General features: G+C 38.0%; 1 protein-coding gene and 1 non-coding gene across 5 annotated transcripts in view; one reads left to right on the top strand and one right to left on the bottom strand.

Annotated features, from left to right (window-relative positions):
* Nucleotides 1–7,275: 7,275 nt before the first annotated feature.
* TRNAS-GCU (transfer RNA serine (anticodon GCU)) lies at nt 7,276–7,357 on the bottom strand. Its single transcript has one exon. It is a non-coding gene; the product is annotated as a tRNA-Ser (tRNA).
* Nucleotides 7,358–7,478: 121 nt separating this feature from the next.
* The window catches only part of KNL1 (kinetochore scaffold 1), a 56,255-nt gene continuing 42,595 nt past the window's right edge, over nt 7,479–21,138 (top strand). Inside the window, exons 1-6 of one of the 4 annotated variants that reach the window (XM_044765141.2) lie at nt 7,693–7,873; nt 11,974–12,099; nt 13,369–13,422; nt 14,354–14,393; nt 15,357–15,416; nt 18,163–18,224. In XM_044765141.2, coding sequence (XP_044621076.2) covers nt 13,388–13,422; nt 14,354–14,393; nt 15,357–15,416; nt 18,163–18,224 — 197 coding nt within the window. In that variant the 5' untranslated portion in view covers nt 7,693–7,873; nt 11,974–12,099; nt 13,369–13,387. Of the gene's footprint in view, nt 7,874–11,973; nt 12,100–13,368; nt 13,423–14,353; nt 14,394–15,356; nt 15,417–18,162; nt 18,225–21,138 lie in introns of those variants that run through there. The other 3 variants (XM_044765140.2, XM_014840743.3, XM_070503560.1) reach the window with 3 other exon arrangements.

The raw sequence follows: 21,138 nt of genomic DNA, 5'->3' as shown, positions 1-21,138 counted from the left end.
AGCGCCCCAGTACATAGCTGTATATTTTTAGTTGTGCGTCCTAGTTGTGGCATGTGGGACGCCGCCTCAGTATGGCCTAACAAGTGGTGCGATGTCCGCGCCCAGGATCCGAACCAGTGAAACCCCAGCCACCAAAGTGGAGTGTGGGAACTTAACCACTCAACCACGGGGCCGGCCCTCAAATGATATCCTTTTTAAAAATTTAATTCTTATTATAGCCCCCCCTCTCCTTACCCCTATTCTGGAGGTAACCACTATTAATAATTAAATGGTCTCCTCCTGACTGTTTTCTGTTAATAGACACATAAATCTATATGTATTTTTTAAATAAAAATGGGATCATGCCAGACAAATTGTTCCACAACTTGCTTTTTTCTAAAACATCTTTTTAAATAGCTGCATTGTGTTCCATTGTGTCACAACACTATAATTTAATCCATCCCCTATTGGTGGAATTTTAGGTATTTGCAATTTTTCATGATTACAGACTGTAGTGAACATCCTTATATCCTTTCGCACTTGTACCAGTGTTTCTGTAGAACAAATTTTTAGTGTAATTATGGTGTCAATAGTTTTAAATACTGATTCATAGGTAATGCTAAACTGCCCTCCAAAAAGATTATACCAATTTACATTTCCTCCAGTAAGCAGTGTGAGAGGCAGAGACTGCTGAATGTTGTAACTGAGACATCTGGTCAGACAGCTGCATTTTCAAGGTTGGCTTTCGTTCCAGCTGTGGGTGGGAACCATGAGTTTCCTGGAATGTCTGCATTTCTCAGTGGACGACCTAGATTCGTTTGGGTGAATTTTGTTCCCAAGGGCGTTAGAGAAAATGGGCTCATTTCAGAGCCTCTTCAAGCTTTGGAACACTGGTCCTCAGGACTGAGGATTTTCTAGAACATAGGATTATTGGACAGCAAAGATGGAAGCAGAGCAGCCTAAGGAATGTGACCAGGTTTTGGATGGATAAGTTTACTGCAATCGGAGGTATCATCACCAAGGCACTCATTCTGCTTCGAACACTTGCTTTGCCATGGTAAACAACATTGTCTATGATTATGACCGTTGTTTTCTTCCCCTCAAGCCCTATGTGTGCTCTCTTCCTTTCATTTGAAGCTTGTCCATGTTTTCAAAACTGCAACATTTTTATCAGCCATTAACCACATCAAAACAGTTTAAAATTGCCTGGTAAAGTTGAAGATGCACATAACCAATGATTGTACTTCTAGTGATATACCTAGAGAAACACGTACACCTAGCTCAGGAGATATGTATAGGAACATTCACAACAGCATTCTTATAATAGCAAAAAACCAGAGACAACCCAAATATCCATCCATAAGAGAATGGATATCTAGTTGTATATTCAGAAGATTGTATACTAAGCAGCAGTGAAAATGAGCGAGTTATATGGATAAAACAGTGTTAAGTGAAAGCAGTCACAGATGAATAAATACAATATGATTCCATTTACATAAAATTCAAAACAGACAAGATAAAACATTTTTTTAGGGATCTCTACATGCATATTTGGTAATAAAAGCAAGAGGATGATTAACACAAAATTCAGTAAGTAGTTATCTCCTTGGTGGGAGGATGCAGCGGGAGCGGCGCACATGAAGCTTCAAAGGTGCTGGTAATGCTCTGTTCTTAAAACTGGGTCACGTATGCATAGCATTGGTTTTATTGTCCTTTTCAACTGTACATGTACTATATATTACATATGTATGTATTGTATCATTAGATGATATCTTTCAAGATGAAATTTTTTAAATAAAAAATGTTAAAAGATCTCTGTCTTTTTTATCTTTGGTTATCTTTGAAATAGTGACTCTCCTCTTTTAGTCACCCACCTCACAACCCTAAGGTCTGTTTGACCTCCATGCAGCTGGTGGGTACCGCTCCCAACTGCCTAGGCCATGGTCACTTTTATCAGGGATGGAAAGAGAACACCATACGTTCGGTATTTGGGAGACTATAATGACAAGCAGTATATAATAACTTGCAAAAGTGACTGACCACTTTAATACATCTTAGCAGATTCAATTACTGCTTCTTTATCATAAAAGAACTGAGGGATCTAAAAGCAGTCTATGGCTTTAGTATTCTAGATCTGGCATACTCTCAGACACAAAGAAAGCCCTGTGCCTTACGTTTTCTAACACTTCATTACCATGGTATCTAGATACAAGATTCTTAAAAATACTTCAGTAGCTCAAGTAATAAACGATGCAGTTTTTCTGGGGGGGTTTTTTGTTGTTGTTTTGGGGCTTTTTTGCGAGGAAGATTCACCCTAAGCTAACATCTGTGCCAGTCTTCCTCTGTTTTTAGTATGTGGGCTGCCAGCACAGCATGGCCACTAACAGAGTAGTGTAAGTCCACACGGGCACTGAACCCTGGGTTGCCGAAGCAGAGTGTGCTGAACTTAACCACTAGGCTACTAAGGTTGCTCCTGGTTCTCTTTTCTTGTAAACTTTCCAACATTCTAAATGTCGAAGTTAAGGTAGGTTAAGAATTTTAAAAGAATAGCTCTATATATCACCCAAAAAGCTACATCTTCCAGAGTCAGAATTGAGGCAAAATTGTAAGGATTAAGAATTTTACAAGCCAAGGAAAGTCAAAGACAGCCAGAAAACCACCAGAAGCTAGGAAAGAGGTGTGGAACAGATTCACCCTCACAGCCCTCAGCTGGAACCAACCCTATTAACACTTTGATCTCAGACTTCTAGTCTCCAGAACTGTGAGACAATTTCTGCTGTTTAAGCCAAAAACAATTTTTTTTTAAAGTCCTGCATCATGAGCTAAAATAAAGGCTGCCTTTGTTACTTGCTAGGTTATAACAAGAAGTGATTAGTGACAGTCATTGAAAGGAGAGTTGATTGGAAGTGATCTTTTCAGTGACTACACAGAAACCATCGTCAAGGAATCATTCAATTTTTTAAAAGCTGAAAGAAAAAAAATTTTTTCAGTTGTCAAGTTTCTGTGTCACTCAAGATGTTAAAAATCAGAATATTAAATCCATAGTTATATGTATTAGCTATCAACAGAAAGTTGATCATTGAGATGATTTGGGCTTTTGTAATGGTCTGTTTTTATCACTCCATATGCTGTCACAGTCCAGAACAAATGTAGCCTTCTGTAACACTTGTAAGCATTTACTGAAGGAATTTGATCTACAATTGATAAATATAAATCAAAACGTTCAGAAAAGAATATTCAAGAAAGTCAGAATCTTTGAGAAAGCCAGAGGAGAAAAAAGTGCCCAGAGTCAATGACCTTTTATTTAGGCCCAAGAGAAATATGAAAAATTTACTATTCCATAGTATCACAATCAAAAAAGGAGTTATTGTTTCTGTTTCTTTTTTTTTTTTCCTTCTCTCCAAAACCCTCCAGTACATAGTTATATATTTTAGTTGTGGGTCCTTCTAGTTGTGGCATGTGGGCCGCCACCTCAGCATGGCTTGATGAGTGGTACTGGGTCTGCACTCAGGATCCAACTGGTGAAACCCTGGGCCACCCAAGCAGAGTGCACGAACTCAACCACTCAGCCATGGGGCTGGCCCCTACTGCTTCTGTTTCTAACTCCGTGAAATCATGGGTCATGTCCTCAGGTCTTGCCTTCATCCATTAACTTCACTCTATTGGAGTTGAGTTTGACCCAGTTTTACTTCATTCTGGAGATTTCACATGAAAATTCTGAAATTTGAAATCTGAGACATTGCTCCTCCCCAATGTGATGAGAAGGAAAGGCATAACTGGTGTTGCTTGCTACCTACCCATAGCTATCTCAGCAGAAGATACAAAGCATGGGATATCACAGGTGTTATTCCCCATTTTCCCTAGTCTATTGGTGTTCATTCACTTTGTCTTTCCTAAGCAAGGTAATTATAAACTAGATTTCAGTTTTTACTCTATTTATCTTCAATATAAAAAATTACTTCATTTTCAGCTCAGTAGACATTCCTATAAGCTGTTATAGCAAGGTCAAAGTTTTCACACAATAGCATGCAGCTCAGAGAATGATTTGAGCAAAGAAAAATGCTTTAGGTTGATGTTGCAGACTCTGTGAGAACGCCTAGATTCATTCTTGACCCTCTCCAGGCTTTGTCACGACTCTCTTCCCACAGATGGTTCTCCAGTGGGACCACACTGTCTAACGATAAGGAACAGACTGAACTCACTTCTGCCATTGCCTGCCTCTCAAAACTAATCTTTGCAAGTCTTGCAGCCCAGGGTCTGGGTTTTTCTTACAAGAGTTAAGAAACAAACTGTAGGCAGACCAAAAAAATTCATTGGATTTCAATTCTTCCTCAGAGCTACATCATATAAGGACTGCTGACATATATGGGCCTGCCTGGGGTGCAGACCATTACCAACTAAACAATGGACAGTTCTTCCCAGAGCACCTCGTTCTCCAGATGTGATGGGTCTTCCTGAAGCTGGACTCGAAGAATAAGGACACATTCTCTGGCACTGAAGTAGTAAGAGAGCTGGAGTAGCTTGGTAATACATTTGACTGTGCAATGGTTCTTTCCAGAGGTTGAAGGGTCCTGCAACAGTTCAGGATAGGACTTGTGAAGAAGACCCCTGGTGCTGATGGAGAATGGCTTCCCTGAGCTTTGATTTGTTGACAAATTTGAGGGAGTAACGGGGATCTTTCAAAACATAGAAGCCACGCCTCTGGAACTATCTTGTCCAAGTCTTACAGTTGCGGCTGCTCCGGTAGATGGCGCCTCTGGCTCTTTTACTTCCTTAGCTTTTAAATTTCTTTTTCCATTACTACTAATCCAAGTATTTTTTTTCTGGGCTTTTAAATAATCTAGCATGCTGTTGATTCTTTTGATTCTCTTAGAAAAATTAGAAAAGGTAAAATAAACATGATTCTCGTAGGTCAAGAGATCATAGCAATGCAAAAAAACTGGGTCTGCCATAACAAGTCTTACTGCAATTCCATGTGAAAGAAACTACAAATGAACTAAGGATGAAAACAGGTAAAGAACTGAAGAACAGTAAAGTTAGCGTCTACTCACAATTTCTTATTTTATTTTTCTCTAGACACTTCCAGTGCTTTGTATTTCCAGAATTTCTACAGCTGAAGATTTTCCTTTGAGAAAATAATCCACGCATTTTTCATTTGTGGCCTGGACACGTTGATAGGCCTTATCAATTTTCTATAGGAAGTCATCACAGCAAGAAGGAGGCAAAACTCAGAAAAATGATGCAGCCTTGCCAGTCTTTAGAGAGGGTGCAGCACTAATGGACAATTTAAATACTATCTGGCAAGTGTTGGAGAAAACCCAGGGAGCTACAGGAGCATCTAGGAGGGGTGCAAAGCCCCAGAAGCAGAAGAAAGCACAGGGTCTAGTTGAGGGAAATCCAAAGAGGGGCTGCAGGTTGCAGGGTTGGGGGAGGCTTTTGATGGGGATGACAGTTAAGCTGAGATCCGAAGGAGGAACAGGACCCAGCCAGGCAGAGGTGGATGGGAAGATGTGGGGGAGTGGGAGCATCCTCCAGGGAGAATAGGGACAGTATCTGCAAAGGTCTCAGGGAGAGCAAGCAAGGCCTGGTTCAGGAACACCTTAAGATCAGTGTCTTGAGGGAATTTAACAAAAGTCCTTCAGGGGCTCTTAACCATTTCTGTGGCATACACCCCTATGGCAGTCTGCTGAAGCCTATGGGTCCTTTCTCAGAATATTGTCTTAAAACGCATAAAATTAAGTTTGTTGGAATACAAAGGCAACCAATTACATTAGAATACAGTTATCAAAATATTTTTAAAATCTGTGATATAATACTATAATAATGTAAGTACTTCTTTATGAATGCATAACATTACAAGATCTAATGGCAGGTCTAATAACTACCATTATTTTGAAGTAGTGATGAGCACAAAGCGATAACGGTAATGTAATATAAAAATATCCATGATTTCTATTGGTGATGAAGTCACAGGTAAGGTTAATATTACTGTAGCTTGTTGCTTGTCTTTATTGAAGGAAGTGCTTTCAATTACAGATTAGTGAAAACAAAGATGCAGTTTTTTTCCCCAACCAAATAACCAATTGAATTCTATCCATGGACCCCTTGCGAGTGAGTGGAACCCGGATAGAAACGCTTCCTAGCAGCCGAGCGGCAAACAGATCGGAGGTAAGGCTGAAGACACGTGCAGGGGTGACTTTCAGTCTTCAGCCCAGGGAGGTATCAACATTCCCAAGGGGTCTGGATTTAAGAGGGAGGAGCTGGCTGAGCAGGGGCTGCTGCCTTGCTGAAGCACCTGCCAGGTGCCGGTTCTGGGGTGCCGTGCGGTGTGACAGAACAAGGGATTGATGCGCGCTGTGTACTCATCTCTAGCGCGGTATGGGATGGTGGTGAAAGCCACCGGAGTTCGACAGATTGGGTAACACTGCCCTTTCTGCAATTATAGAAACGCTGTAAAACCTTGGGCAAGCTTATATTTCAGTGTCCTCATCTGTAAAATGGGCTAATAAAAATGTCTATCATGACCATAGGGCAATGGTGAATTAAAGTGACGTAATTCATGTGGTGCCTGCGGATAATAAATACTGGATAAATAAAGGCTGTTAATCTGAGTTGAGTGAATCTGCCTGATGACATTTCAAGAGGGAAATCTATTCTTTTTCTGCTCCCTGTTCGTCCCTCTCTGCTTAAATCCAAGAGAGGATTTAACACTTCTGGGAAGGTAGCCATCTATCAGGTCTCCAGTGTCTGGCTTCTAGATAGTACTCCTAAGGTTCTACACGTCAACATCTTTTTAATGTTTTTTAATGTTATACTTTTCTTGAGCGCCTGCAGCCTGCCAGGGACTGTAGGAGAATCCTGAACACTGTCTCGCAGTAGCTTTTGAAGTGGAACCTGATATTTCATAGTAAGCCCAGGTACGTATTTAAACCCTGGGTTGAGAGTCCACAATAACTGAAACCCCTCAGTCAGGAGCTAGGTTAATTAATATGGAGCAGACCAGCACTGGAACATATGAGAATGGTAATAATCGTGGAATTCTATGCCCTGTTGTTTACTTCATATAAAAAGGAATTATATACAGCATAGACATTTGTTTATTTCCCTCGCTTTTCTTTATCTGTGAGGTCGGAACGCTCCAAAAGGTTTCACATATCTCAAACCTGAGAGTGATGGTGCTAAATTGACTAGCAAATCATAACTGGAATATTCAACTATTTCCACTCCACAAATGAATTTACTCCGCGAATAAATTTCAAATCTGAGGCAAGGAAAAAAACAAAAAGCCAGCTTTCCCGACGAGGATGGGATTCGAACCCACGCGTGCAGAGCACAATGGATTAGCAGTCCATCGCCTTAACCACTCGGCCACCTCGTCCCAGAAGCCTACCTTTTCCTGCTAGCTATAGGGAGTAATACGAGGGGGATGTGACGCAATGTTATGGAGGCCGCCATTTTGTACGGAAACAAAGATCCGATCATTTTAATAGCAAGCTATCAAAACAAGATGGCTGCTCCCATGATACAGGCGATCTGCGATGGTGAGGGACAAAGGAAAACTCCGTAGAAAATGAGATAACCTTGAAGGAAATAAAATTGGCATACAGGCTGGAAAGGAAGTTTGGTTAGAGTCGTCTTAGGGATGGGGTGGAGTCCAAGGGGGCGGAGCCGACGCGATGAGCGGCTTTGCGCATGCGTGCCAGCGAGGCGGTTAGATTTGAATACTTCGCTGAAGCTGTCCGGGCGTTGTGAGGTGAAGCGGAGCGACGGCGGGGAGCTGCTGATCTGAGGAGCGTGCGGACCCCAAACAAGTCTGAAGAGAATTTGTCAAGCAGTTGGGCCGCGGCGGGTAAAGAGAATGACCCTTTCGTTCTGGGCTTCGAGGAGGCTTTAGGTATTGTCTGAGCGCTCTGAAGGCGCCGCGGCGGGAGGTGGGGGACGCTCCCTCGGCCAGGCGGCCTGCGGAGGCGCCGGGCCCAGAGGAGACGCTTGTTCCTGGTGCAGGCCTCTTCCTCTCCTCACCTGGGCCTGCACGTTGTGCCGCCGCCCTCCTCCCTAGCACCGCCCCGGGGCCCGTCGGCCGGCCCGGCTTGCTTGTCCGCGGCTCTCGGGGCGTCCGGGTCCGCCGCGCCGCTGTCTGTCAGGGCCCGGGCCCCTCCGCGCAGCCCTGCCGCTCCTCCCCGGGGAACTCCCCACTGTGTGTGTTTGTGACCCCGTCTTTCCTCAACTGTAAATGGAGCGACATCAGTCAGTGGTTCCAAAGTCTCGGCCTGTCGTGGTTTGTGCACGGGGTCTGATCGGAGCGCTAGCAGCCTGAACAGACCCCGCAGCCATCTGAACATTAACAAATAAAGCCAGTATTGGTATGCCGCGAATGAGGTTTGCAGAAGCTTCCTCTGCCCGTTATTAGCTCAGAGTTAAAGACCCTTTCCTTGTTGTTTTTTCAGTACTAGAGTTTAAGAAAAAAAATTTTTTTTAATTGCTGATTGGAATTTTAAAAATAAGTTTATAAAGAGATGACAGGGAAGACCAAAGCAGGGCTTCCTGCAGATATGAAGATTGCAGTTTTCATCCACTTGAGTTGGATCAATCGAATTCCTTGTTTATTTACTGGGTTCCTGGTTGTCTTGTGCTAGGGCTGGGAGCGGATGGGTCAGAGTCCCTAATCTAGAGGAGTTTACAGTCCAGCAAGGGAAATAATTAATATACACAAATAACTGCAATACAAGAGAATGTAGAGGGTTATAGGACGTTCTAGAGTACTGTGGGCGCGCAGCGAAGGGAGAGCTTGTTTGATGCTCTTGGCAGTGGAGGCTTCACGGAGAAAGTGGCATTTGAGGTGGAACTCGAAGGGAAGAATGATTTACGGAGATAAGGAGTTAATGTCTGGGAAGATTTTGCTAATTAAAGGTTCGGTCCAAGCAGTATAATTCTTCTTGACTCTGTGAACGGCTGGAAATGTTTACAAGATGACCAATAGGTAGATGGAAACCGAGTAAAAATGTTTGCAATGGTATTAATAATGGGTTTGGTGCTAAAGAAGAGACTGTAGAAGATACTCTAGATATTGATAATAGAACAGTGCTGTCCAATAAAGCTTTCAGTGATCATGGTGATGTTTTATATCTGTGCTATCAACATGGTACCCATTAGTCATGTGACTGTCGAGCACCTGAAATGTGCCTCTTGTGAGTGAAGAACTGAGTTTTAAGTTTTATTTTAATTAAATTTAGATAGCTGCTGTATTGGACAGCATAGGTCTAGAGCCTGTATCATTGGACACTATGGAATATGTTAACTCCAGATATTGGTAGTGTAAATGCAGGAGTGGACAAAGAGCTAGATAGTAAATATTTCAGGCTTTGCAGGCTATGTGGTCATTGACATCGTCTCTGTCACATATTCTGTTTTGTTTTCTACAACCCATTCGAATGTAAAAAAAAAAAAAAAGCACTTTTAAGGGCCCTTTTGGCCCAGTAGCGGTGGTTTGCTAGTAGTGCCCAAACTTTCTTGGCTCATGGTGCCCTTAGGCCAAAAGAAATACCTAACAGTTCCATTTATTAAGTAGTTAGGTCCAAACAACTTAATAAGTTGTTATTAAGTTGAAATAAATTTATGTCCTAACCACTTAGTAGCCATTTGAAAAAATATGCATAAATTGAAGGAAAAGATAATGTTTCAATTTTATTCTTAAGTAATCACAATTATCTACTAATTGGATATGTGTGCCTATTGAACACTGCACAACTTCTCAAGTCTTAGAATCAGGTTGGACACTGCCACTCTCATTTCCTGTACCACGTGGATAAAAAATACTTGCTTTATATCACAACATCTGCCAAAAATCCAGCTTTGCAATAATGTTTTATCAAAACTAATGTAATGTGAATAGGTACTGTTTTGAGAGAGTAGTTCACACAGTGCCTGACAGATATCAAGAAGTGCTGTTTCTCTCAAAAATTTAAAATATCCCAGGATACCTCTGTGAGTATGCTGTAGCAGCCCTGAGTTGTGCCAGGTGCACAGTTTTGGAACCAAACAATAGTCAATTAATATGTCAGTGATCAAGCATTCAACTATTACTGCATTTTACAAATAAGGCTTACAAATTTTATAAATAATGTGAAGATCTAGGGTCTCATTTCTCTTGAAGGTGGAACTTATAGTTATGTAATAAATAGGATATTTTAAAAAGAGGGCTTCAATAAGCTTTGAATCTTATCGCTGAATTACGTGCCAGTTAGTCTGCAGGTTAGACAGGAACGATGTTCACTATTTCTTTTGGGGGAGGTAGTTGGGTTTTTTTATTATTTTATAGAAGTCACATTGGTTTATGACATTGTGTAAATTTCAGGTGTACATCATTATATTTCAGCTTCAATGACTATTTCAAACAGCAAAGATGTTTAGGTGATCCTGATTTGATAGTATTTAATATTTTTATCTGTGAATTTTTAATATGTCACTAAATTTGAAAATATTCCCAAAAGGAGAATATGCAAGTCAGTGATCATAAAGTTAACTTTAAAGAATTGTTTCTTAATTACTCATTCAGCAAATATTTATTGAGCTCCTGTTATTTACAAAGCACTGTCCTAGGTTCTCAGTGTATAACAGTGAACATAAGAGACACCAGTCCTGTTCTCATAGACTTTACGTTGGAATAAGGGTAGTTTGGGGAGATAACAGGAATGATTAATTTACATAACAGATCTTTAACTTACAGTGGTGGTGATGCTGCAAAGGAGACATACACAGTGCTACAGAGAGTGCTTTTCTTGGCTTTCTTACCAAGAGAGAATAGCAAATATAAATTCAGTGACTTGGGAAAGCACTTTGTGTGTGCAGGAATTAGTAATGCTGGTGTGACTAGCATAGTGAGTGAGGAAGACAGTGGTATGAAATAAAGTATAAAGTCTGAGAGGCTAGCAGGGACCAGATCTTGTAGAGCTTTGTAAGTCCTGGTGAAGGGTTGGTTCTCAGTATGATGGGAAGCCATTGAAGGGTTTTAAGTAGGAGAATGTCTTAAATGTGATTTATGTTTAAGAAGGTAACTGCCTACTATTTGGAGAAGGGACTGTAAGGAGATAAGAGTGAAAGCAAGGAGACCAGTGAGGTGGATATTGCGGTATTCTATGTGAGAGATGGTGGTTGCTTCAACTATGGTAGTGGCACTGAAGATAGAAGTGAAAGGATTTGGAATATATACTGGGAACAGAACTACTAAGACTTGATGATGGATTGAATAGAAATGGAAGTAGCTATCATACTTGTTTGGTCTCAGAGGGAAATTTTTCAGAGTTTCACCACTAAGTTGATGTTTGCTGTCAGTTTTTTAAATAGATGCTGTTTGTTAGATTAAGGGATTTACCTTCTATTCTTAGTTTGCCAAATTTTTTCCCCAACATGAAAGGATGTTAGGGGCCGGCCTTGTGGCCGAGTGGTTAAGTTTGCGCCCTCCGCTTTGGCGGCCCAGGGTTTCGCGGGTTTGAATCCTGGGCGTGGACATGGCACCGCTCATCAGGCCATGCATGGTGAGGTGGCATCCCACATGCCACAACTAGAAGGACCCACAACTAAAAATACACAACTATGTACTGGGGGGCTTTGGGGAGAAAAAGGAAGAATAAAATCTTAAAAAAAAAAAAGAAAGGATGTTAAAGTTCATCAAACTTGTTTTTTATCTGTTGAGATGATTTTTCCCTTTTAATCTGTTAGTATGGTAAATTGTAAAATTGATTTTCTAATGTTAAACTAATTTTGCATTTTTGGAATAAAACCAACATAACCATGATATATTATCCTTTTTTACAAATTGCTGACTCCTTTTTGCTGTTTATTTGGGATTTTTATATTTATGATTGTGAAATTGGCATGTAATCTTTCTTTTCTTGTACTGTATTTATCTGGGTGTGGGGGGTGTCTAAATGTGTGTATGTGAGTGACAGGTGGTTGCAGAAAAGAGAACTTTCTTTTTTTTTTCCCTCCCCAAAGCCCCAGCGCATAGTTATACGTCATTGTTGTAAGTTGTTCCTGTTTATCTGTGTGAGCCGCTGCCACAGCATGACAGACGAGTGGTAGGGTGCCGCTACCAGGAAGTGAACCCGGGCCACATAAGTGGTGAGCACTAAACTTTAACCACTAGGCCATCAGGGCTGGCTGGAGAGATTTCTTTAAATACAGAATAATTAGGTTAAAGTAGTGAAAGTGGTTGCTTTGGGGAAGGAGGATATTGAAGTGCAGGGGGCTGCTGTTTTAAAAAAAACAGTCTTGTAAAATGAACTTCTTATACTGTGTACATAAAAGCTAAAATTTAAGAATTAAAAATATTAAGTACATATGAGTGTTATCTGTGACTAGGAGGTAAGTGAAGCCACAAGAATGGATAAGCAGACTGATTAAGCGATGAAGGACAAAAGAAGAGGATCAGAGATCAAATCCTAGAAGATGCCCTTCATCTTGTCTGTATTGATAGCTAACTGAATAAACTGATACTAAAAATAAGCAGACTTTTATTTCAGTTTGAAGTTCAGGTTTATTCTGAAGAATTGTTTCCTAATTTGACTTTTGTTATGTATGATGAAAGCGTGTAAAATAAGATATCTTTTAAAGTACCTGTTTTTTTTTTACTTACTGCTAAAAGTAAGAACATTGATTCTAACAGTTTATGTATATAGTGTTAATTTAATGTTCTGGTAGAAATACTAATTATTGTTGAGTTAAAATCTCTAGCTGTTCTCTTTTCTGAAATCTGCAATGGATTTTTTTCTTACCTAGGTGTGAGGTTGTAAAGTTAATGCATAAAGTGAAAGTCTAAAATAGTTATGGATAGGTAGGAACTAAGACCAACTGAGGAAACTTCAGGTATGCCTTTTATTTCAGTCTTTCCAAGACAAATACTCATTGAGTGGCATTGTAAGCATAATCAGCTGCTCTATTTAAAACTTTATTTTTCTGTCTTAAAATTTTTTGCTGAGTATTTATAGTTGAATTTTCATAAGATAAATATGCATGTTATGCAAATCCACGGTATTTTGATACCCAATTTTGACTTCATTTTGAGACTGAATTATTATGTAATCCATAAACTCTTATAAACTACAGCGAATTTTTATTTGAATCATTAAAAGTTCAGATCATCCCAATCAGAGTTGGTCACTGATTTTATTTTGAATATGAGAATTTACCAGGAACATTAATTATAACAGAATAGTTTAAACTCCTCAAAATTTCTCATGTTTTATAGTCTCATTAGTGTAGTTTTTCCTTCCTTTTTTTGGTCTTCCCCAGAAAGTAATCCTGAAGTCTCAACTCTGCTCATATCTCTTCATAGACTGTAGTTTCTCTTCCTTCTTTCTCTTCTTTTCTAATATTGTGTATTTGTTACAGAAAAAGTTTTTCTTCAAAAATGGATGGGACGTCTTCAGAGGCTAATGAAGAAAAGTAAGTTCATGCAAGGCAGCTGAAAATGTTAAACTCTTTATCAGAGAAAGGTACTTTTCCTACTAGTAATACCTATTTGGTAGCTTCTGAAATCTTTTTCCATTCTGTTCCAGGGAAAAGAGGTAAATGTTACAAAGTCATCAACCTCCTTGCCGTGTCTTTGTATAAACTCATCTAGAGTTAAAACTAAGAGGGACTTTAGAGACCACCTCCCATCTCTTCAATTTTAAGGATGAGAAAATTGAGGCCTAAGAAAATGAAATGATTTGTCTAGAATTGGCCTCACAAATTGGCGGCCTGTTTACAGCCTATAGACCTAATTTTTTTTTTTGCCTAAACAATGTTTTTAAATTTTTGAATTAGTTGCCAAAATTTCAAAATTCCATACAACAATTAGATTTTCACTTTCTCTTGAGAAATCAAGTGTGGCAAAACAGGGGTCATATTTTTGCTTGGCATCAACTAACCTGAGCAGTGTAATAGCTGTGACCTTTCGACCAAGCAGGAACTCTCCATTATAGTCTTGAAACCACTTCTTTTTCTTGCACTTACTAAATTATCTGTTTGACCTCCCCAGGCGTTTGAATTTTCACCTGGTCTAAAAATCACGCAGTACTAAAACCAGAGCTAGAGTCTCTTGATTTATAGCCGATATATCTTATAATTGTACCTTTGTAATTATGGTAAATTATGTTGTACTGGTTGTTTTTCAAGAGAGAGTCTTGTATTATACAATATGTAATTTAAAATATTGACTTCCTAACTACTGAATTTAAAGTCTTATAATATAAATTTTTCTAAGTGAAAATGGTGCCAAGTGTTAAGTTAAAGTGATGGCCAATTTAAAAGCATGTAAGGGATGCTGTGATGATGGCTTTTGAAAATTCAGTCTTTTACCAATGTGTGTGTAAATTTTTTTTTCCTCTTTCAGTGACAATACAGAAAGACCTGTTAGAAGACGACATTCCTCAGTAAGAAACACTTAAGTCAATAATTGTTACCTTTTATTGAGTAATAATCATATACCACAGTAATTTTGGCTGTGGCATCACCATCCACCCCCACTGGCTCCTATTGCTCTCTGGATAAACACTCAAATATTTAACCTGGTTACACAATTCTGTAAATATACTAGAATTTGTATTTTATGAATTTCATGGTAATTTTATGAATCGTATGCCTTGTAAATTATGCTTCAGTAGAGCTGTTTCAAAATATATTTAAACTGATGTACAAAGCTGTAGCAAGACACAAAAAATCCAACTCAAACTGAATTAAGCACAAAATTTATTGGGTTATAAAATTGAAAAATCCAAAGATAGAGATGACTTTAGGCACTACTTGGTGACCACAATATCCAACAATATCACTAGTACTAGGATTTCCTTTCACTTTTCCTACTCTGACTGCTTCTTCTGGGCATGATCAGACAGGCTCTCTCTCTGTAGTTACTACAGTATATCATCTAGCTCTCCAACTTCCAGGTTCAAGTCCTACATGAAAAATAGTGTCTATTTCCTCAAGATAAAAAAACAAAAGACTCAGAATTGAATCATGTTGGCTTGATTATCTTGATATGGGTCAAGTCCTCATTCCTGAACCAATCACTGTTGATGACAGAATATCATGTGCAGATTCTTCTATACTAGGCCACGTGTTGTACCCTACCGTTGGGGTGGAGCTTTACCCAGACTACATGGAATGAGAATAGGCAAAATAATTGGGGAAGGTGGGCAGGGAGAAGGTAATAGATGCCAAATATTTAAACCAGCCACAAAATATAGCCCTGAACAGTTTGAATTTGAGGAGTTTAGAGATTTTTACAGGATATTTAGCATCTCTACCTTTCTACTCATGGTATAACTTGAAATGAACTGATTATTAAAATATAGGTATGCCAGATTTTCTTGAATAATTCTAACTCTTACTTCTAGATTTTGAAACCCCCAAGGAGTCCTCTTCAGGACCTCAGAAATGGGAATGAAATAGTTCAGGTAAGTCTCTAGTGCTTTATATATATAAGCTTTATATAAATGCTTTATAGATGATTATTTTCAGTGATATTTCTAATAGTCAGGAGCTTTATTAGCTATATGAAGAGAGATTATCATAAATAATTCTCAATTGATTGTGTACAAGTAAACATCCCATGGCCCTCAGGTTAAAATCCAAATGCTTGAGTAAGCTGGCACTCATGAATTTTAACCTCTATTTACTTTTCCAGCCTTCTTTCTTGCCACTCTCACACATATGTCTCACCATTTGGAATTGCTTACTATTCCCCAAACAAGGCCTGAACTGTCAAGCCTGCAAATATTTACATGTGATGTACCCTCCGTTTAGATTGCTAGTCCCTTATTCTTTTTTCTCCCAACATTTTATTAAAATTTTTTTTCGAACATACTGAGAAGTAGAAAGAATTTTACAGTGCTCATATAGCATCACCTAGCTTCTACAATTAATGTTTTATCATACTTGTTTTACCATAAATCTGTAGCCTTCTTTGATAATCCCTGTTTGTCCTTCAACACTCAGCTTTCATGTCACTTTTCTCAGAAAATCATCCCTTAGCACCTTCTATTGTATTTGTTTACTAATGTCTAGTCTAAATTGAGAACTCCCTGACGGTGGGAACTTTATCATGTGTTTTTTTAATTTATTGTGCCCCATACATAGTTGACTTTCAGTACATTTTGTTGATTGATGAAATGCATATAGTTTTGGAGACATATAATTCTGAGTGCTCACTCTACTTTGGCATCTTTGATCTTGCTATTTGTCAAATACATTAGAGCCTCTGCACACATTCTGCCTAGAATGCTTTCCCTCTACCCAGCTGTTCATCTGACTAACTTCTAACTAATCCTTCAGGTCTCAACTTAGATGTACTTCCTCAAGGAAGTATTCCCTGATTCTCAGGCTAAATTACTTTTTTTTATATAGTTCTCCTTCATACCACTCATCACACTTTGAATTTTATGTTTGTGTGGATTTTTTGTTTTAATATCTGTCTCATTATTAATCCCCAGTAGAGACTGTATTTGTTTCCTTTACCACCATTTTTCTATCACTCAGCACAGGATCTGGGGTGTGTGTGTGTATTTTTTAAAAATTTAATGAATGTTGAATGAGTAAATGACCTATTCATAGACTCAGAGAGCTTTAAAACCAACAGGAGCTCATCAGTAATCTTGACTCTAGGTCCTTCTTTTTATAGATGAGAAATATGAAGTCCAAAGAGGTTAAATGTTTTGTCTAAACTCATGCAGCTAGTTCGGGGCATACTTCAAATTGGAGCTCTAATCTCCTAATTTCTAGCTCAGTGCTCTTTCCATTATACCACATGAATTTCAGTTTGGGGTGTTTTTTTTTTAGTAAGAAATATATTAATCTCTATTAGTCCCAGTATTTACTATGTCAGTATTATTGTCATATTAAACTCAAGGCCCCCTGTAGTGTCTGCTAGGGTCTTAACAGAGAGGATGAACATTCCTAATTCTTTGTTGTAATAAGACTTATGCTTAGGTATTCAGAATTAACACAGTAAAATTCTCTGTGGATTTTTTTGTTTCTCTCTCTTTTGCTTTTTGTGTTTGATATCAATGTGAGTAAAAATGTTTGCTCTTGTTAAAGAAGATGAGGGAAAATAAAAATAGATTATTATAATGAAAAGATGCTCAACATCACTAAACATTAGGGAAATGCAAATAAAAACCACAATGAGATATTACCTCATACCCATTAGGATGGCTATATCAAAAAAAACAGAAAATAACAAGTGTTAGCTAGGATGTGTAATAATTGGAACCCTTGTGCACTGTTGGTGGGAATGTAAAATGGTCCAGCCACTATGGAAAACAGTGCGGTGGTTCCTCAAAAAATTAAAATAAAATTACCATATGATCCAGCATTCCACTTCTGGGTATAATATACCCAAAGGAATTGAGAGCAAGGTCTTGAAGAAATGTACACCCCTGTTCATAGCAGCATTATTCACAGTAGCCAAAAAGTGGAAGCAACCCAGAAGGAAAAATACTGCATGATTCCACTTGTATGAGGTATCTAAAATAGTCAAACTCATAGACGCAGAGAGCAGAATAGTGGTTGCCAGGGGCAGAGAGGAGGGGGAAACAGGGAGTTGCTAATCAATGAGTATAAAGTTTCACTTATGCAAGATGAGTAAGTTCTAGAGATCTGCTTTATAACATTGTGCCTATAGTTCACAATATTGTACGCTTAAAAATCTTTTAAGAAGGTAGATCGCTTATCAAGTGTTCTTACCACAATAAAATAAAAATTAAAAAAATTTAAATGGTTGACAGTAAATTTTATGTTATGTGTATTTTACTACAATTAATTTTTTTAAAATCTTAAAAATAGTATAGTAAGGTTCCCATAACAGGCAGCGTATCACTTGGTTTGTCCCCAGTCTTTCCTCTTCTTGATAGTAAAATAACCCATTCATTTAAAAAGAGAGAAAAGATAAGGGACAGCAATCACCTTCCTTAAATGTATGTTGTTTGTGTCAGTATGCTTATTATCATTCACACTGAAAATCATATTCATTTTTAAGTGCTTCTGGCTTCGGATATTTTGGAGAGTCAAATTCATACTTTATTATGAAAATTAATAATAATATCAAATTAATTGAGAGTAAGACTTAGTCTCTGTCTGTAGTACTCTGGAGACCTAATCACAGTGGTTTCATTAAGAATCATACCATATATACTCTGCCCCTAGGAATCCAATGCTTTGAGAAATAAGAAAAGCTCTCGTCGAGTCAGCTTTGCAGATACTATAAAGTAAGTTAAAAGGAGAAATAATTAAAATGTTACAGGTAATGCTTTTTTGTGTGTTAAACCAAATATGTTAGTACTAACTCTGATAATCTGTGTTTCAATTAGATAAGTATTAGAGAAATGTTACTTAAAAGCTTGTTACTCATCATTATGCTTAAAAGAGAAACATTGAAAGCATTCCCTTTAGGGTCAGGAACAAAATAACTAAGTCTTACCACTGTTATTTGTATTGTATTCGTGTTGTATCGGAGGTGCTAACCAACAAAAATAAACTAGAGAGAGAGGAGTTAGAAACATTGGAAAGATGGGGGTAAATCAATTACCTTTTGCAGGTTAAATGATTGTATGTTAGGAAAATCCAAGAATATCGATTGAAATACCTCTGCAGACAATAAGTAGCAGGAAACAAAATTAATATATGGAAATCAGTATATTTCCTATGTATAAATAATAAACACATAGAAGATAAATGTCTTTTTTTATTATGTTATATTTTGTTGCTGTAAATTTAATAATAAATGTGTGTAAAGAACCAATATTCCTGAAGGATACTAAAGAAGAATTGTAGAAATGAAGATATAGCAAGTTTCTGAATAAAAAGATTCAACATCATCGCTTCCCCCTGTTAATTTATTAATTTAACGTAATTCTTAGATGTAGTGTCTTTATGATTATTTTCTTGATGTTAAACAGTATATATGTATTTCCTCATTGATTCCAGAGTTGTTTATTAAAGAATTTAAAAATATCTAGGTGGTAAGGGCATCTTGTTGTCATTAATTTTTAGTTATATTGTAATCATGATTACAATTGTAATCATTATTTTGATTTCTATTGAAATTTTCTTTGTGATCTTGTATATGATCAGTTTTTGTGAATGATCCGTACATACTTGAAAAGAAGATATATTTTGTATTTTAGGGGGCAGGGTTTGATATATATCAATTATATCTACTTTATACCTTATGTTATTTGGGTCTTCTGTTATATAGTTTTAGTCACTTTAATCTGTCATGAATTATAAGAGAGAGGTAAATTAGTCTCTTATTGGTAGTGCATCTCACTCTCTCTTTTTATTTCCGATAGTCCTTCATGAATTCTGATTTCTGTGTTCTTTGGTGCATAGTCATCATTGTTATATCTTCAGAATTGTACTTTCTAGCATTATGAGATACTCATCTTTGTTTTGTTTATTGCTTTTTGACCCAAATTCTACCTAGACTGATATTAAGACTTCTGTCTCTGCTATATTTTTGTTTTCATTTACCTGGTATGCCTTTGTGTATTGTTTCACCATGTATTAACAATGGTAAAATTAGTCTATTTCCTCTCCCCCAACCCAATTTTAGTCAATAATATATCTTTGTAGTATTAAATATGCTTAAACTTCAAGTAAAACTTCATTGTTTTATATGATACCCTTTGGCAGTTATAATAGATGAGATAATTAGCATACTTCTGCCCATCCTCATTCCCTTCCCAACTTTTTTTAGTTGTATCACCTCTCTTTCTCTTTCTCTCTCTTTCTTTCTTAGTGTTTGACATTAGGGCATTTGTCACATTTGTTTGTTTTAGTTGTATTATATTTATTTAAATGTTCATATCATTCCCTTTGCTATAGTTGCCGTAATTATCTCTTGGTTGATTGAAGTGTGTTTTCTTATTGTTTCCCCAAGAAGGGCTTATTGAAATAATATTCCCTGAGTTTTTGGGTGCTCAAAACTGTTAGTTATAGCCTTTATACTTGAAGAGGAAGGTTTACCTGGATATAAAATCTTCAGTTCACGTTTCCTTTCCTTAAGGAAAGAAACGTAATGTGATTCTGTTGTCTTCTGGCATTGAATATTTTTCTTTTTTTTTGTTTTTGAGGAAGATTAGCCCTGAGCTAACTACTGCCAATCCTCCTCTTTTTGCTGAGGAAGACTGGCCCTGAGCTAACATCCATGCCCATCTTCCTCTACTTTATATGTGGGACGCCTACCACAGCACGGCTTTTGCCAAGCAGTGCCATGTCTGCACCTAGGATCCGAACCGGCGAATCCCGGGCCGCCGAGAAGCGGAACGTGCGAACTTAACCGCTGCACCACCTGGCCGGCCCCATGGCATTGAATATTTCTATGAACAAATCTGAGGAGTGAATGATTTTTCCCCTTCATAAGTGACTGTATCTTTTTCACAGGCTGCCTAACAGATTTTTTTTCTTTGTCTTTGAAGTTTATTGACATTACGAGGATATATCTCTATTTTGACTGTTTTGGGTCTTGAATCTTGAATTAACGTTTAAGTATCTTTTTCTATTCCATTATTTTAGATTTCTTTAGGGACTCAATAATTTATGAACATAAATATTCTTTGCTTTTCTTCTGTGTGTATTGTTTTCTCTCTTAATTCTTTTTTTTTTTTTTTTTTTTAAAGATTTTATTTTTTCCTTTTTCTCCCCAAAGCCCCCCGGTACATAGTTGTGTATTCTTCGTTGTGGGTTCCTCTAGTTGTGGCATGTGGGACGCTGCCTCAGCGTGGTCTGACGAGCAGTGCCATGTCCGCGCCCAGGATTCCAACCGTCGAAACACTGGGCCGCCTGCAGCGGAGCGCACGAACTTAACCACTCGGCCACGGGGCCAGCCCCTCTCTCTTAATTCTTTTTATTTTCTTTAACTTTGTTCATTTTTAAAATTTTCTTTATGTCCTTAAATATATTTTCCAAACTGCTTATTCACCCTTGTGCCCCTTCTAGTTTTGCCTCCTTCCTGTGGTGATTATATTTTTGTTTCTGCTGCTTTCATGAGTTTCATCTATTTGTTTTTCATTTCCTGCTGTCTTACTGTCTGTTCCTTGAGTTCTTGTATTTTTGCTTTCATTTCTGTTCTTTCATAGAGATGATTGCTTTATTATGCTTTTTAAATCCATATACAATTTT

Source organism: Equus asinus, chromosome 2 (genome assembly GCF_041296235.1).
Source record: "Equus asinus isolate D_3611 breed Donkey chromosome 2, EquAss-T2T_v2, whole genome shotgun sequence".
NCBI classification, from domain to species: Eukaryota; Metazoa; Chordata; class Mammalia; order Perissodactyla; family Equidae; genus Equus; species Equus asinus.
This window is presented reverse-complemented; position numbering and strand designations above follow the sequence as displayed.